General features: G+C 40.5%; 1 protein-coding gene across 1 annotated transcript in view; it reads right to left on the bottom strand.

The window, feature by feature from the left end:
- TTN (titin) overlaps nucleotides 1-17,800 on the bottom strand; it is a 276,220-nt gene that overhangs the window by 10,219 nt on the left and 248,201 nt on the right. Inside the window, exons 319-342 of the mRNA XM_058712718.1 lie at nucleotides 17,399-17,704; nucleotides 15,525-17,291; nucleotides 14,919-15,212; nucleotides 13,918-14,205; nucleotides 13,505-13,804; nucleotides 11,355-13,421; nucleotides 10,956-11,258; nucleotides 10,546-10,851; nucleotides 10,138-10,428; nucleotides 9,745-10,041; nucleotides 9,311-9,616; nucleotides 7,857-8,162; nucleotides 7,490-7,771; nucleotides 6,678-7,271; nucleotides 6,270-6,557; nucleotides 5,868-6,167; nucleotides 5,080-5,382; nucleotides 4,230-4,532; nucleotides 3,542-4,126; nucleotides 3,117-3,422; nucleotides 2,703-3,002; nucleotides 1,393-1,968; nucleotides 970-1,275; nucleotides 17-610 (exon numbers count right to left, since the gene is read on the bottom strand). Of these exons, the coding sequence (XP_058568701.1) occupies nucleotides 17-610; nucleotides 970-1,275; nucleotides 1,393-1,968; nucleotides 2,703-3,002; nucleotides 3,117-3,422; nucleotides 3,542-4,126; nucleotides 4,230-4,532; nucleotides 5,080-5,382; nucleotides 5,868-6,167; nucleotides 6,270-6,557; nucleotides 6,678-7,271; nucleotides 7,490-7,771; nucleotides 7,857-8,162; nucleotides 9,311-9,616; nucleotides 9,745-10,041; nucleotides 10,138-10,428; nucleotides 10,546-10,851; nucleotides 10,956-11,258; nucleotides 11,355-13,421; nucleotides 13,505-13,804; nucleotides 13,918-14,205; nucleotides 14,919-15,212; nucleotides 15,525-17,291; nucleotides 17,399-17,704 (11,568 nt within the window). The remainder of the gene's footprint in view (nucleotides 1-16; nucleotides 611-969; nucleotides 1,276-1,392; nucleotides 1,969-2,702; nucleotides 3,003-3,116; nucleotides 3,423-3,541; nucleotides 4,127-4,229; nucleotides 4,533-5,079; nucleotides 5,383-5,867; nucleotides 6,168-6,269; nucleotides 6,558-6,677; nucleotides 7,272-7,489; nucleotides 7,772-7,856; nucleotides 8,163-9,310; nucleotides 9,617-9,744; nucleotides 10,042-10,137; nucleotides 10,429-10,545; nucleotides 10,852-10,955; nucleotides 11,259-11,354; nucleotides 13,422-13,504; nucleotides 13,805-13,917; nucleotides 14,206-14,918; nucleotides 15,213-15,524; nucleotides 17,292-17,398; nucleotides 17,705-17,800) is intronic.

Here is a 17,800-nt window from a genome sequence, read left to right as displayed (position 1 = left end):
GATTTGTAGTATTTACCTTCCACTTCCAAGGAAGCCGTGCCAGACACAGATCCCCCTTGGTTGGTAGCTCTGACTTGATAAACTGTGGCATCATCATCTGTGACACTTGCAATGATGAGCTGGTGGTAACCACCCTTAAACTCTTGGATCCTGTACTTTAATCCATCTGCAATGATTTCTTTGCCTTGTCTGTACCATTTCACAATAGGTTTTGGGTGACCAGTCACTTTGCAGACCAGGGTAGCATTGCTCTGATATCTGACATTTAGATTTCTTAGTTCCTCTTTAAAGTGTGGCGCCTGAATTGGGACATCAGATTTAGGAATGGCAGGTTCTGATATTTCACTCCATTCACTTTCCCCACCTAGGTTTTCACATTTCACACGGAACTCATATTCAAGACCTTCAATAAGGTTTTGCACTGAAAAGACAGTTTCTCGAATTTCTTCTGTTGTCACAGCAATCCATTTATTCTGCTTCTTCTCACGTTTCTCAAGGTAGTAATTTCTAATCTTTGCACCTCCATCACTGGCAGGTGGCTTCCAAGCCACAACACAAGAATCTTTTGTGAGAGCAGTAATAGTTGGTTTGCCAGGAGCACTTGGCTTTTCTGTTTCAAAGAAACAAAAAGGATTTTAGTCATGAGGTGAAACAAGCCGCTCTATTAAAAGCTTAGTTTTCAAAAATAAAATTTCATGAACTCCAAAGTTCTAAGAATAGCTATTCCAGAAAAACGAAATGGGTTACTTTATACTAAGAAACTTATCAAAACACAAAGTTCCTTTTTAAAGAAGAAGATGGGGTTCATTTTTGCCCTTAAAGATGTGCAAAAATTCAATTTAAATGGGATAAAAGGTGCTTGTGCTTTGCCTAAGTCTTGACTGTTTTCTTTCAAAAGTTATATCTATTAAAAGAGTTTTACGTAAAGATGGAATTTTGTCATATGAAGATTGTAGAGGTTGTACTCACCGAAAGGACTCTTAATGATCACAACTGAGGCAACCTCTAGAGGGTCACTGATGCCATAAGTGTTCTGAGCCGAAACTCGGAAGTAATAGCCAGCGTTTTCTGTGAGGTTTACAATTCTACAGGTTGTCACTGAGATGGCTGAAGACACCAATTGCCATTCAGCCCCTTCCCTGGCCTCACATTTCTCCACCACATAGTTGGTGATCCAGGAGCCTCCATCATCTGCAGGCGGTTTCCAGCTGATCACTGCAGAGTTCTTCAATAGAGCTTCTATCACAATTGGTCCTGTAGGTTTGTCGGGTTTATCTGTTGGGAGAAAACACAATTGTAGTGGTTTGTTGTTTTTTTTTTGTAGTGTGTCTCCTGAGATCTATTTTTTCTTCAAAAATTAAAAAAAAAAAAACCTAAACTAAAACGAAATACCTTGTATTTCTACATCAAGGATGGCATCAACTGTTCCAAAAACATTGCTGAGCTGAACTTTATATTTCCCAGCATGAGTCTTACGTTGGACATTCTTCATGACAAGATGAGTATAGTGCTCAGTGTTTTCAATAGTAATGTTTTCTGAGTTTTGCAAAAGTTTCTGGCCATAGAACCAAGTGATGGCAGGTACTGGACGACCAATGTACATAACGTGAAGTCGAAGCGTCGAACCCACAGCACCATAATACTTCTCTTTCAGTGGGTAACCAGGATGGAACTGCGGTGTTGCTTGTAGGAGAAGCTTACTACTGGTTTCTACCTCTCCAACCTCATTTGTAGCTATGCAGGTATAAACACCTTCATCTTCTTGTTCCTCTGTCATTACCGTTAAAGTATGTGTGCGTCCGTCTGAAGACATTTTGTACTTCCGGCTTTGTACCAGCTCCTTACCAAACCGGTACCATTTAATATCAGGAAGAGGCCTTCCAACAATCTGGCATGAGAGTTGAGCAGCTTCGCCCAACTTGGTGGTAACATCCTTCATTTCTTTACGCACTCCTGGAGCCTCTCCAGCTGAAGGATATGAAAGATAATATTAATGTATTAATATTACTACCAAATCTGTAATCCTCTGTCCTTGTATATCAGGAATGAATTTATCCTTTTGACTAACACTTTATTAGATACCATGGTTTATATATGAGTCTAATTCTTAAAAATTTCATAGTGCTTTTCCTGGGGTCCTATGGAAAACAGGGATTCAGTGAGCACACCATTACATTATTATGTAGAGTGACTTTTCCCTTTACATTGGGAGACATCAACAATGTATAGGAGTGGGATGCCTGGGTGGCTCAGTCAGTTAAGCATCCGACTCTTGATATCAACTCAGGTCATGATCCCAATGTTGTGGGATTGAGCCCCACATTGGGCTCCACGCTGAGCGTGGAGCCGGCTTGGGATTCTCTCTCTCCCTCTCTCTGCCCCTGTCCCACTCTCGTTCTCACTCTCACTAAAAAACAATGTATAGGGGCTTGGAGAAGTATGAATTATGTCTATAAATCTGTAGTATCTTGGCCCTTGTTTAAGTTCTGCACCTAATATCTACTGAAGTTATGTGCTTGGAATGACTTCCTGTAGAATGTATTGGCTATTCCATGTGTGTGTATATGCCAAAGTGAGTGATTCTGCCCAAACACTTGGCCTCCAATAAAGTTTTCTAGATATCTACTTAATATAGGGAAAGAATTAGCCTTAACATGTTACTTAGTTGGTAGGTCATGAGCAGAGAACTAATGCCAACTTACATGTTAGTTTAGTCTTTACAGACATAGCAGTTCTTCGAGGTCTGCTAAGCCCAGTCTCATTCTCAGCAAAAACTCTGAATTCATATTCAGTAGATTCTAGCAGACCCCCTATTGTGAATTGCCTGTCCTTGATGCGGTCCTTATTGCTCTTCTTCCAGGCACTGTCTCCAGACTGCCTATATTCAACCCAGTATCCAAGGATTTCTTTGCCACCATCACATTCAGGTTTCTCCCACTGTAGAGTGACGCTGTCTTTGGATATTGAAAGAATCTCAAGTTCTCCAGGTTGGCTTGGCTTATCTGAAATATTTTAAAACAATTGAAAAGAGAATCAGCTTTACTGCTGAAATAAAAGAGAAAGACCAAGATGGCTTGCCTCTATGATTTGAAACCCTTTAGAAACTCTCTCCTTACCAAATGGATCTTTGCAAACAACTGGTTCAGAAGCAGGGCTGGTCTCACTTAGGCCAACATCATTCTGTGCAATGATGCGGAACTGATATTCAGCATCAGGAACAAGCCCAGTGACAGTGTACATTGTGGTCGTTATCTGAGTCTTGTTGTGTCTGACCCACTTGTCAGTTGATGTCTCCTTGCGTTCAATGTAGTAGCCTGTGACTCGAGAACCACCATCGTCTTTGGGCCGGGACCAGGACAGGCTGACAGAACTCTTGGTCACATCAAGTACTTCTGGAGGATTGCTTGGAGGCTCTGGAGGATCTGGATATAAAGTAGGAAACGTGTTAAGAGTACAACCCCATATCTTGTAAGCTGATGGCTTACAAAACAAAAGAGTACTGAAAGAATTTTTACAGTGTTGTGGTTGGAAGAGTACTTACTCAGTGGTGTTTTTGGTATGACTGGTTCCTCAGACTTCAAAGGTTTGCTTATGCCAAACTGGTTTTCAGCTGAAACACGGAAATGGTATTCCACATTCTCTTTGAGGCCTTTTACAACCAGAGATGTACCTCGGACTCTGGAATCAATGGTATACCAGGCGGCTTTAGACACTTCTCGTCTCTCAAGAATATAGCCTAAGATGTCGGCACCGCCATCATCGGCAGGGGGTCTCCAACTGACCCTTACAGAGCGAGCTTGTATGTCGTCATATTCAAGTGGCCCTTCAGGAGTGTTGGGATTTCCTATCACCCTGACTTTGATGTAAACAGCCTTCTTGCCACACTTGTTTTCCAGAACCAGGTCATAAGTGCCAGAATCATCCCTGTCTGCTTCTTTGATTACAAGCTCAGTGTGTGTTTCAGAGGTTGCAATCATGGCACGTTTACTAATATCTTGGCCTTCCTTGGTCCATTTACATATTGGGAATGGTTTTCCTTTGATTGGTATGGTAAGTCTGATGACTCCACCTTGTCTTACAAAGATACCTTCTTGGTATCTTTCATCAAGTTCATAATCAGGATATTCTGGGAAAAAAGATCCAGTTACAATTAGCATTTTTGTGGGGTGGATGGTAAGAAACAAATCTTAAGACAATCATAGCAGAAAGTAAATGATCGTATGTCTTACCGAGCATTTCAGTGACTTTGACTGTTCCTGGTACCTCAGCAGGCTCCCCAGGTCCACCAGCGTTACAGGCTAGGACCCGGAATCTGTATTCAGCGCCCTGAGGTAGGTGTGTTAGAGTATACTCCCGAATCTTGGTTGGAGTGGTGTTACATTTGGTCCATTCGTGTTGATCTACTTTTTGCATTTCAATCAAATAGCCTGTGACTTTAGATCCTCCTTCATCTTCTGGAACACTCCAGGCCAGGGAGACTGATGTCCTTGTTGTATCAGTAACTCTTGGGTTTTGTGGCTTTCCTGGAGGAGCTGGGAATAAGACAACAACATATTGTTAAAGTTGCTGCAAAGCTGAAAATCAACTGTGCCACCTAACATTCAGTTGTGTAAACATGAACTGTTGGCATTAGAATACACTGTTGTTAAAATTTTATTCATTATTATCAGTTAAAAATACTCAAAACTCTTGCTTTTTCCTTTGTCTTAAATGTGCTTTATTTATGATTACTGCCATATTACATTCATTATCAGCTTTTAAAGTGCTTTCAGAGATATTGTTCTAAAAATTTAACACTGATATAGGGCATATATTTTAAGTCCCTTTTTTTTAAAGAGTAGGGAATAGACTCAAGAGGAGAATAAAAAATTACTTGCCAAAAGTTGCTAGGGACTGGAGCGGGGAGGGGATTGGTGACAAATGAACTTTTTGGGCTGATGAAAGTATTCTGTATTTTTATTGTGGTGGTGGTTATATAACAGGACCTTTTCAAAACTTAGAATTACATATTTCAGAAGGGTAAATTTTACTACATTAAATTATACCTTGATACATTGACTTAATACAAAATGTATTTACCAATTGGATCCATGGCAACGATGGGTTTGGAAGGACGACTTGGTTTTCCGGTCCCTCTCACATTAATGGCTGTGACACGGTGTTCATATTCTAAGCCTTCAATAAGGCCAGTGGAACGGTACCGTGTCATAGTCACTGGTACTTTATTTACACGGACCCATCGATCTGCTCTCACTTCTTTGCGCTCTATAATATATCCAGTCACTTGGGAGCCACCGTCATTTTCTGGTGGATACCAAGTCAGTGTCATGCCATCACGGGAGACATCAAATATCTGTAATGTTTCTGGAGGTCCAGGAATACCTGCAGCAAGACAGAGGTAAACACATTATGGCAATGGGAATAAATTAAAATAAAGACACCTACATTTCTGTGTGTCTTAGCTTTTTAAGTAGTTTACAAGGCTTGTGACTCTTTTTCTAACGTTTTCATTTTTGTACTTTTCTTGAGGTTCCTCACTTTCTTCTATTTTATAAACATTTATTAAGCACACATTCTGTATTTTTTTCTGTGACCTAGCTAGTCCCTCTTGCCTCCCTCCCTCCTTCCTTTTTGCCTTCCTCTTCTCTTTCATTAAAACAAAACAAAACAAAAAAACCAAAAAAACCCCAAAAAACAAAAAAACTAACCATGTTGAAAACTTCCAAGAAAATTCAGAAACCTTAGAAAGACCCTGGGGTTAATTCTGTGATCTATTTTTGCTTAGGGCATAGTAAAAACAAATTCCTTTCTGTTAACATTCAGAATAAGGTGGGGAGAATGGGAGACTTAAGGGTCCAAGGACTTACTGATGCTGCTGCGACATTCTATGACCTCAGACTGTAAGTAAGAGCCAATCCCGAAGCGGTTTGTTGCAGCCACACGGAACACATACTCATTGCCTTCAATGAGTCTGGTAAACTTAAATGTTGGTCTAGTCACTGATTCAGACACTGGCAGCCATCCTGGACGATGGGCATCACGTTGTTCTACCACATAACCACTCAGTGGAGCACCACCATCCAATTCAGGTGGTTGCCAGGAAATGGTAATTGAAGTAGCATCAATTTCATCAATCTTAATAGGCCCAGTTGGTGGACCAGGCTTGTCTATGAAAGAGAAAGAAATCCAGGAAGTTAGTTTTCACTTCACATCAAAATTGGGTAACCGAACATCAACAACTTGTGTGTGTCTTTGTCACACATCCTTACCAAGAATGATAACTTTAATGGTCTCTGAAGTAGTTCCAGTTACATTCTTTAATTCAAGTGTATATTCTCCAGTATCTCTGATAGTGGTTTCACGGATGGTTAATTTAGCTACTTTAGTATGAGTTTCAACCGTGACACGCTCTGATTCTCTTAGTTTAGAACCAGCAAAGAACCAGGAAGCAGCAGGAGGTGGGCGACCAGCGATTGGTATCATCAGTTCTACTGGTCTGCCAGCTGGGACATGGATGGTCTTTTGAGGCATTGTAGAAAGATCGATTGTTGGCAATACTGTGAGGAAAGAAAGTAGGCATTTATTCTTAAGCATTATTTCTAATGACGAAGTATCATGAATTCAGAATTTTTATTTTACCTACTATTATTGATGTTTTTTGGCAAATTGATACATACCTCTGAGGTCTTGTACAGTTACGGCTGTTACGATCTCTCTTGGTTCTGACACACCTTTCTCATTTTGTGCCCTTACTCTAAATAGGTACTGTTCACCTTCGTTTAAGGAAATAACAGTGTGCTCTAGGACTGTGGGTTTTAAGGTGACAACCTTCATCCATCTCTCAGTGCCAGCTTTGCAGGCCTCAAGAACATATCCAGTGAGTCGGCTACCACCATCATAGAGTGGTTTTTCCCAGGCAAGAGTAACGGTTGATTTGGTGACATCGACCACTTCTAGCTTTGTAGGCACCAGAGGTACTTCTGAGACCAGAACTGCATCAGATGTTTCACAAGGTTCCCCAATGCCATAAATATTTTCTGGCAGCACTCTGAAATAGTACATGGTTCCTTCTACAAGTCCGGAAATTCGATAAAGTGTCTTGCTGCATTTGGTAGTTACTGTTTTGAATGCTCTCATGGCAGCTTCACGCTTCTCAATAATGTAATTGTTGACAGGAGCTCCACCATCAATTGTGGGAATTTCCCAGGTAATGGTCACAGAATCTCTTGATACTTCCTTAACTCTCACTGAAGGACAGGGACCAGGAGTATCTAAAAAAAAAAAAAAAAAAAAAAAAAAAAAAAGAATGGAAGATTCATACTTATTTGCTGATTGGTTGATAGTTTTTTGTTTTTGTTTTTTGTTTTTTTATGGGAAAATGTATTGAACATAGTTTCTCTCTAGAAAGGTGATCAATCATAGGACAAAGTGTAATTTTTTTTGTAAGAAATCTACTCCTGGCATAGTCATTTTTAAGACAAATACTTACCATATACTTTAACAAGGACTGTTGCTGATTTCTTGCCAGATTGATTTTCAGCTTCAATGGTGTATTTTCCAGCATCGTACCGGTTAACTTTGTCCACGATAAGTAAAGAGTAGCTGTCAGTGGTGTCAATAATTGCTCGGTTTACAAGGTCAATGCCCTTCTTGCTCCATGTAATGACAGGAGGTGGTCTTCCAGATACAGACACCATCAGGCGCAATGAGGCCCCAGCTCTGATGGTCACGGTCTTCTTTAAATCATCTGCGAGTTCTAGGTCTGGTATTTCTGGAAAGTAAATGTCAAAATTTAATTAATTCATGAGCAGGTATGATGAGAAAATAATTCACCTAAAAGCTTATATTACAAATACCTAGTCTCTCCACAGGTTCAATTTCAGCAGTTGACTCGCTGTATTCACTCATACCCTTCACATTCACAGCAGCAACCCTGAAGGAGTATTTCTGGCCCATTTTAAGGTCTGGCACGGTGAATTCAGTATTTCTTATTGTGGCATTGGTATGCACTCGGTACCACTGATCGGTGTCTTTCTCTTGCATTTCAAGAACATATCCCGTGATGTCAGTGCCACCATCATACATGGGCTTGGTCCATGCCAAACTGATGCTGTACTTGGTGGTATCCACAACTCTTGGAGCAGAAGGTGGTCCAGGGGTATCTATGGAATTTAAAAAGGGGGATTCAGACATGATACAAATAAGGAAGTTTTGAGGTTTGTATTTTTGGTTTTTGAGACTCACAAGTGCATTATTCTCCCCCCACCCCACCAGTATTTCAAAAGGTCTTTTGATGTTGTAATTAAGGTTTAAGAAAAAAACCCTATAATTTATTAAATTCAGTATTTCCAAAGGCCTTTATTTAGTAAAGGATTAAAAATTTAAAAAGTGGGATTCATTGAAGATGTATCCTTACGGGCCATAAGAAACACAAGTTAACTTATAATCTTTGCATCTTAACCCACAAGTATGTGGTTAACTGATCTTTCTTCTGATTCTTCTATCCCCAGAAGTGTAAGGCATTATTGTTCTTTGTTAGCACTCACCAAGATAATCTGTGTAATTTAGCTCTTCTGCTAATATAGGGCAGCACTGTATGCTATATCATTATCCTCATCATTACTGAATTTAAAAAATTACACTTTCTTAGAAAGCTAGATGGTTTTCTTCTTGCTACTTTGGCTAGCTATTCTGGGTTCTTCTAGTTCAGCTCATTGCTTAACATACCTGTTCTCAGGGACTTTTCCTTAGTTGCTCAGCTTTCACGGTGTTAATATCACTTGTTACCTCTATGTTTCTAGTGAGTACAGGAATTGGTTTCTTCTACTTCCCCTATTCAGCCACAGTGTTTACTCTTTAGTCATTGAGCTCAAACTCTGCTCAAGGATTTGTCACTCATTTTTGAAGGTCTTGTGACAATAATTTTGTTAGGTACTTATTAAAATACTAAACTTTATGCTCTTCTTAAAAGAGACTTTTTTTTCTTTTTAGTAGTTATCACTATACCACATTTTTTCCATTCTTAGGAATATTTATAAAATATATTTCTTTTGTATTAGTAGTAAAATAATTTATTTTTTACATAGACTAGAAAATATTGCAATAATTTTCAACAATGTAACTGCTAACTTATCAATGGAAGTAGTAGTTAAAATGTTCTGACTTGGCTATACTTAAGATCTCTCTAAAAAGCATATGCTTTTCTAGATCATTCATAAATTCAAGAAGGTCTTGGAAATGGTATGTTGGAAAATTATTTGTAACATGGTTTTGATGGGCATTAGGTTAATGCGTGATTCTTAGAACTCACATGATGGTTCTCTGCATGAGATAAAGTTGGAAGCTTCACTGGGTTCACTGTTACCAGCGGCATTCACTGCGGTCACCCGGAACTGGTAATCACAACCTTCCATGAGGCCAGTAACCTTCAGCCTGGTATCATATATCACATAGTCTTTGTTGACACGTGTCCAGCGCAAGCTCTTTTTCTCACGTTTGTCTACTAGGTAGTTGCTGATCTCATTGCCACCATCAGATTCAGGTTTTGCCCACTGAATGATGATATGCTCTTTGCCAGCCCCAACTTCTTCAGGTATGCCAGGTTGTGATGGAATAGCTGTTTATATTTTTATGAAAATAAGGATGGTCAGAATTATACAAAATCACTACTTGATATGATTGTCCTCCTCTCCCCCGATCCCATTATATTTAACTACCAAGTTGTTTAAAAGTGTTAATACTCACTGAATGAGTTTCTGGCTACGATTGGCCCTGATTCAACAGGCACACCAGGGCCGTATTTGTTTACTGCCCGCACTCGGAATATGTATTCATTGTTCTTGATGAGTCTGGTAACCACATGGGATAGTGTTGGGCATTCGGCTTCAACAATCACCCAGTTGAGCCTGCTGGTCTCACGTCTTTCCACGATGTAGTGAGTTATTTCTGCTCCTCCATCTTCCTGAGGAAGGCTCCAGGCTAAAGTGCACTTTTCCTCTGTTACTCTGCTGACAGTGAGATTTCCACATGGGCCAGGGGAATCTGAAACAAGTGTAATGGCAAGCAACGATTAAGATCTTTTTTTCTACCCACACTTAAAAATGCTATAAAAAATAAAAGAACATTTGACATGCTTACCAAGGACTTTGACCATGACAGACACGGCCTTGGTCCCACTGGCATTCTTCACTGTTAAAGTGTATTTTCCACTGTCACTTCTGTCACAGAACTTGATCACAGCAGTTGCTCGTTTGCCTGTATACTGCAGAGAGACTTTCTCACAGAGATCTAGTTCCTTGTCTCCTTTGGTCCAGATAATTTTGGGTTCAGGTTTGCCACCAACTGCAGCATCAAGGACAAGATCTGAGCCTGCTCTTATGGTAACCAGATCACCCTGTAATCTGGCATCCAGTTCAGCTTTGGGTGGAGCTGTCATGGGCAAAAATAGATGTGAATAAATATAGGACAGTTTATTTTCACATAAATTGTGATAATTTAAAAGGAGAACACGAACATTGAAAAAAAATTTTTTTTTTTTTTTTTTACCATATTCATCTCGGCAAGTGACAGGGCCTGTAGATTCTGATCCTTTGCTAATTACTCCTGCTGCATTCTTAGCCAACACACGGAATTCATAAGTGTCTCCTTCACTGAGAGCAGTCACAGTGAAGAAATTGTCAGATACGATGGTATAGTTGCACTTTAGCCAGCGACCATCTCCAACCTCACTGACTGGCTTACGCTCAATGATGTAGCCCACAACCTTGCTGCCTCCATCATATACTGGGGCAGACCAAATCAGTGACACTGTTGATCTTGTAACATCTGTCACCTCTGGTCTTCCTGGTGCATCTGGAAGGGATGCAAAAATGAAGTTAAAAAATACAATTCTGAATTTTAGTACCAGTAATAATGATGATAATAAATGAATGTACCGATTAAATATTGATACATACCAACTGGGTTTTGAGCCATCATAGGTCTTGAAGCCTCACTGGCTTTGCTAACACCTGCAGCATTGAGTGCATATGTTCGGAACTGATATTCTAGTCCTTCTACCAAACCAGTCACTTTGTAGTTACACTCTAAACATGGCACTTTGTTTTCTTTCACCCAAAGAATGGTGTTACGTTCTTTCTTCTCAACCCAGTAGCCAATGACTTTACTGCCACCATCATGGTAGGGTTCTTCCCAACGAATAGACATGGCATTGGCAGACACATAGTAGACTTCAGGTCTTGTAGGAGCACTTGGTGGGACTAAATATAAATAAAGGTATCAAATATGAATACAGTTTTATAAAATTCAAGGGAAATATTTAATAATGGACTTTGAAATATTCTTATTTTTCTTACCGAATGGATGCTCAGCAACTATTGGTGCTGATTCCAGAGGCTTGCTGACACCAAATCTGTTCTCTGAACTGACACGGAAAGAATATTCCATGTATTTTGTGAGATGAGTGACTTTAATCTGAGTGCGCTTGACACTGGAATTGACAAGCTGCCAAGCTGTTGTACCTGATTCACGCTTTTCAACTATGTAATTAGTAATGTCAGTGCCTCCGTCATCTTTAGGTTCAGCCCATGATAGGACACATGACTCAGCCGAGACAGATGAGACCTCAATGGGGCCAGTTACTGGACCTGGCCTTCCAATGACCACGACTGTGATGGTAAATGTTTTAACACCAGCTGTATTTTCCAGGGTCAAGAAGTATCTTCCAGAGTCACCTCTCATGCTGTCCTTTACAGACAGGGTGGTTCTGTCCTTTGTTGTTGTGATACTCACTCGATCTGTGTCCTTAAGTCTCATTTCTTCAAGCTTCCATGTTACTTTAGGAGCAGGACGACCAGTGATTGGAACATCAATGGTAAATGTGCTTCCTGCTTTGCAAGTTATGAGCTGATTAGTAATTCCAGTGAGATCAGCAGTGGGCTCAATTTGAGGCTCCTTGATGATGACAGAAGAGAAGGCTTCTCTGGGTTCACTGTAGCCAGCGTCATTTTTGGCCTTCACACGGAATTCATATTCAGTGTTCTCAACAAGGCGCTCCACTGTGTAAGTCAGCTGTTTGGTGTGACCAGCCTCAACCCAGAAGTCAGATCCCTTTTGTCTCATTTCAAGGAGGTAGCCAGTGATCCGGCTGCCTCCATCATGGTCAGGTTTAAGCCAAGCTAAGACTGCAGAGGATTTACTTGTGTCAATGATATCAAGTCTCTTAGGTGGAGCAGGCTGTTCTGTGGCTACGATTGGTTCTGGCATTTCATAGGGTTCACCTACACCATACTCATTTTCTGCAGAAACACGGAAATAGTATGGAACACCTTCTGCCAGGTCACTGACCTTGAAGATCTGACGAGTGCATTTTTCGCTGATAACCTGCCAGCTACGACGACTTGCTTCTCGTTTTTCTACCACATAATGATGGATTCGGGCACCACCATCAAGGATAGGAGCATCCCACATCAGTGTAACAGATCCGCGGTTCACATCCTTGAAAGTGATTGGGCCAGGTGGACCTGGAGAGTCTAGCACCTTTACAGTGAATGTGATTGACTTGCTACCACTGTTATTTTCTACAGTGAGGGTGTATTTCCCTGCATCATTTCTGTTGCAGTTTTCCACGGTGAGGGTGCTGAAGGAGTCTGTTGTATGGATATCAGCCCGAATGCTGAGGTTAGAGTCAGGTTTGCTCCATACAGCTGTAGGAGTAGGTCTACCCTGGTAGGCAATGAAGAGGCGAATACTGGCCCCAGCTCTAACGACATGAGTCTGCTTGAAGTTCGCATCAATATCTAACTCAGGAGCTGTTAATCGGTCAACTGCTTTAATTGCACCGGTCGCTTCACTGCTGTCTCCTTTTCCGGCACCATTGACAGCACTAACCCGGAATTTGTATTCTTCACCTGCCTGTAGATCAGTGACTGTATATCTTGTTTTCACACATGCCTCTGCATTTACCTTGTGCCAGTCTCCCAAGTCAGCCTTGCACATTTCAATAATATATCCAATTATTTCCATGCCTCCATCAAACACTGGCCTAGACCATTCTAAGCTCACAGTTGTCTTGGATGTATCTGTCACTTTGACCACAGTGGGAGCACTTGGTGGGCTGACTGGCTCTCTACATTTGATTAGTCTTGAGATACCACTTGCAGGTCCTATTCCTGCATCATTTTCAGCCATGACATGGAACTCATACTCATTGCCCTCTATCAGACCAGTGACTTTGTATCTTGTCTCAGAGATTGGTCGTTTGCTGATCACTTTCACCCATCGTGTGCTCTTCTTTTCTCTCCTTTCGAGGATATAATGTTGAATTTCATTGCCACCATCTGATTCTGGCCTTGTCCATGTCAGCGTAATGCTATTGCCTGTTACATTACTAGGTTCTGGAGTGCCAGGAGCATCGGGAATAGCTGTGAAATGAAAAAAAATTAGACATGTTTGGTTGGAAGTTAATCTTTTGACATTATACCACTTAGTGAAAACAGACACTTACTGTATTGTATTTGAGCAACCACTGGGTCAGAATCAAGTGGCCTCCCAACACCAAACTTGTTGACTGCAGAAACACGGAATTGGTATTCATTGCCACTTATTAGTTTCGTGGCAGTATAGCTGTGGGCTTGACAATTATCTTCAATTAGTGCCCAAGCAAGTCTGCTGGTTTCCCGCTTTTCAATGATGTAGTGAGTGATGGGAGCACAGCCATCATTGAGAGGAGCATCCCACCACAGAGTCATCTTCTCGCCAGTAATATTGGTGAATCTTATTGGCCCAACTACTTTTCCTGGTGTATCTATAAGAAAAAGTTTCCAGAGTTAATTTATCCTTCTCTATTAAAATGCAACCAGGCATGCCTCTACCCCAAGACTTGTAAATGGCAAGATTAAGAAGCTATTTCAGAAGTACCTTGTACTTTAACTTTAATTTCTGCTTTTGTGGAGCCTGATGCATTTTTGGCTTCCACACTATATACACCACGATGGTCCCGGGTAGCATCTCTAACAAAAAGGCTGGTGGATCCAAGGACATCAGTTATTTCCATATTCATCTTCTTTTCAATTTCTACTCCATCTCTGAACCAAGTTACTCGAGGTACTGGACGTCCCTGCACCAAAGCTTTAATTCTAAGGCTCTCTCCAGACTTAATAATGATGCCATCAAAGTACTCAGGGCCAAACTCTACGGTTGGTGGAACTACAAAAAAAAAAAAAAAGAAAAGAAAAAAAGAAATGATATGTGTTAGTTTGGCTTAATAAAAACATAAATGTGTTTTTCATTAGCACCATCCTAAAGCATAGAAGGTAATGTTTATCCTGTGTTACCAAGGGCTATTATGAAAGTAGGATTGATAATTGAGAATTTAGATTACGGGGTTGAACATTTGCATGCTATTAGGTTATCTCCTTTTTATGTCTGTCATATTATTAATTTGCATTGCCACTTATAAAAAGAGAAGAAACATTTGTAGATCGCTTACTTCCTAATGCTGCTGTATAGTCAAACAAGTTCCTATAAGAGGTCATCAGCTGCACTCAAGCAAAATGCTGATTGTACTGCTGGGTGTATATTGTATTTTAGTAACTTCGTAAAGCTTGACAGTTATTCTCGAGAGTGTTTTTCTTTACTATAAATGACTGAAATCAAAACTAAGAATTCATTCCCACTTGCATGCTATTTATATGGGAATGAAGCGAAACCATAGTCATGGTAAAAAGAATTGATGCCAATGTTGTTTTTCCTTCTCTTCATCTGAAAGGTAGAAAATCTAATCCATCCACTTAACAACCCTGGGTAATCTGCATGAAATGAGATTCCTGCTCCCCCTTTTACAGACCAGGGGCCAAAAGTATCTTTAAAAAAGTGTGAATGCTTTTAATCATATTTGGAAATCAGTTGTAAATGCTTACCATTTTCATCTCTTGTCATGATAATGCCAGAAGACTGTGAGGGCGGACTTATGGTTCCAACAGCATTTCTTGCAATTATTCTGAACTCATATCGATCCCCAGGACTAAGTCCTGTGACTGTGTACTGACATTCACTGACGTCGGTAAAGTTGCATCTGACCCAACGATCGCTCCCTTGCCGTTTCTCAATGCTGTAGGCCACAATCTTACTGCCTCCATCACGCAATGGTGGGTTCCACTTAAGTGTGATGGTTTCCCGGGTAACATCAATATAGTCAGGAGTGCCAGGTGGGTCTAAAAAATTATATGGAAATTAAATGCATCATTTCTGTAACCAATTCTTCATTAGCAATGGGAGAAAAGTAAAGTGAATAAATCCATCAAACTCATTTTAATTTCAATTTTTTGTAGCATGGGTCTTTAAAAAGAACTTTATTTTATTAGACTGACTTAAAATCATTTCTTTTGCTTTATTTGACCAGCACTCTAGTGATCAGAAGATATGTGGGAAGGTGATACGTGGAAGAAAAGCAGTGTGTGATTTATTTGTTAGTGACATATTCACTTGCTGAATTAAATATGCTTGAATAATATTCAATTACTTACCTACTGGGGAAACAGCTAACGTAAATTTGCTTGGGTCACTGGGCGAGCTTAGGCCAGCAGAATTTTCAGCATATACACGGAACTGGTAATCTAGGCCTTCCATTAGTCCAGTAGCTCTATATTCTCTTCCAGATATAGGTGTTGTATTAACTCTTTGCCAGAGGATGCTGTTTCTTTCTTTCTTTTCAACATGGAATCCAGTAACTGCTGAACCACCATCGTAAGCTGGAGCATCCCAAGTTAGTGACATGCCATCAGAAGTCACATTGTATATAACTGGCTTTCCTGGGGGGCCAGGAATCCTGAACTGGTGTTTTGCCACAATAATGTTTGAGACAAGTGGCTGGCTGACTCCATATCTGTTTTCTGCCCTAACTCTAAACTGGTATTCAGCATCTTTGATTAGATTAGGAACTTTGAAAGTTGTCCTGGCAACACTTGAACACACCATCTTCCAATTAGTTTGTGAAGCTTCCCGCTTCTCAATGCTGTAACAAGTGATTTCTCCTCCTCCGTCATCTTCAGGCACGTCCCATGACATGATGACACTGTCAGCCTTGATTTCATCAAATCGAATGGGCCCTTTGGGCTTTGATGGTGGGCCAAGTGTGATGATTGTAATGGGAAATGAGTTTCTACAAACTGCATTATCAAGAATAATGGTGTATTTCCCTCCATTCTCCTTCTTGACATGCTTAATATTCAAAGTAATTTTGTTTTCGGTTTTACTGTAACGAACATACTCGCTTTCTTTCAATGGCAAACCATCTTTCAGCCAACTGATGGATGGTTTGGGTTTTCCTTTATAAGGTAATTCCAGGTGCACATTATGCCCAATTCTCACAGCGACTTGTGCCCCAGGGATTTCTGACAGGTCAACTTCAGGTGTAATTATAAGTTCTTTCACTGTAATTGGCCCAATAGTGACAGCATCACTCAGTCCTTTCTCATTTTTGGCAGACACTCTGAATTCCAGCACTGACTGTTCCTTAAGTTGGCCAACTTCAATTTCACAGGTCTTACTTATGCCAGCATGTGACCATATTTGTTCACCTTTACCTTTTCTTTCCACAACATATTCTGTGATGACACTACCACCATCAAAGTCAGGCTTGGTCCAGTGCAGGGTAACAGATGTCTTTGTGGAGTCTTTCATTGAGAGATCCCGTATAGGAGCTGGTACTTCAGCAGCCTTCACCGGCTCTGTAGTGTCACAGGGTTCCCCAATTCCAATTTCATTTTCTGCAAGAACTCTGAAGAAGAATGGAGTTTTCTCTGACAAATCTGTTATCTTAAAGGATGTACTAGAACATTTGTGTGACACTGAAGACCATGTTCTCTTGGTGGCATCTCTCTTTTCAATGATATAATTAATTATGGGAGATCCTCCATCAATGAGAGGAGGATCCCAGAACAAAGTGACTGTGCCTCGAGAAACATGTTTAACCTGTAGTTTCTGGCAGGCAGCTGGTGTATCAAGCACTTTAACACTCACAGTCGAAGACTTTGGTTGACCAACACCATTTTCAATTGTAAGAATATATTTTCCTGTATCATTGCGAGTGACTTGAGGAATAATTAGTAATGAAGATGAATCAGTGTTTTGAATGTTGTATCTGGCATCACTGCCCAGATTCTTCTCATCTTTTCTCCACGTGACAGTAGGTGGAGGTCTGCCTTTAAAGGGAATCAACACGTGTACATCTTCACCGGCTTTAGCTATAACAGAAGTTCTGAGAGCCACATCTAGGTCGATCTCTGGTTCCTCTGTAGAAACAAAATGGACATACGTTTTGAATTTTAAAGCAAGAAAATGAATGATTTCTTAGCACTCTAATAAAAATAAACACACAACCATACCAGTAGGTACATACCAAGTATATCTTTAGCTTGAACAGGTTCAGTCATTTCTATAGGTTCTCCTTGTCCAGCACAGTTTATAGCAGATACCTGGAAGTAGTAGTTGACTCCAGGTTTCAGGTTAGATACCACATATTCTGTAGTTCTGACCTCTCCCTTGGTAGAGACAACAGTCCATTCCTCTTCCTCTCCTTGTCTCATCGCAACAACATATCCGGTAACAGCGCTGCCTCCATCATAGACAGGTTTACTCCAGCCAAGAGTGATGGACGATTTGGTTGAATCTGCAATTCTTATCTTAGCTGGTGGGCCTGGAGGGTCTGGAATGACCATTCATAATACCATAATTACACAATCATGTACAATTTAGTGACCTCAAAGAGACATAGCGAAGATGCAGCATTTATGAGCACTTA

Source organism: Neofelis nebulosa, chromosome 2 (assembly GCF_028018385.1).
Source record: "Neofelis nebulosa isolate mNeoNeb1 chromosome 2, mNeoNeb1.pri, whole genome shotgun sequence".
NCBI classification, from domain to species: domain Eukaryota; kingdom Metazoa; phylum Chordata; class Mammalia; order Carnivora; family Felidae; genus Neofelis; species Neofelis nebulosa.
Note: the sequence above shows the minus strand (reverse complement) of the source record. Positions and strands in the feature narration are given on the sequence as shown.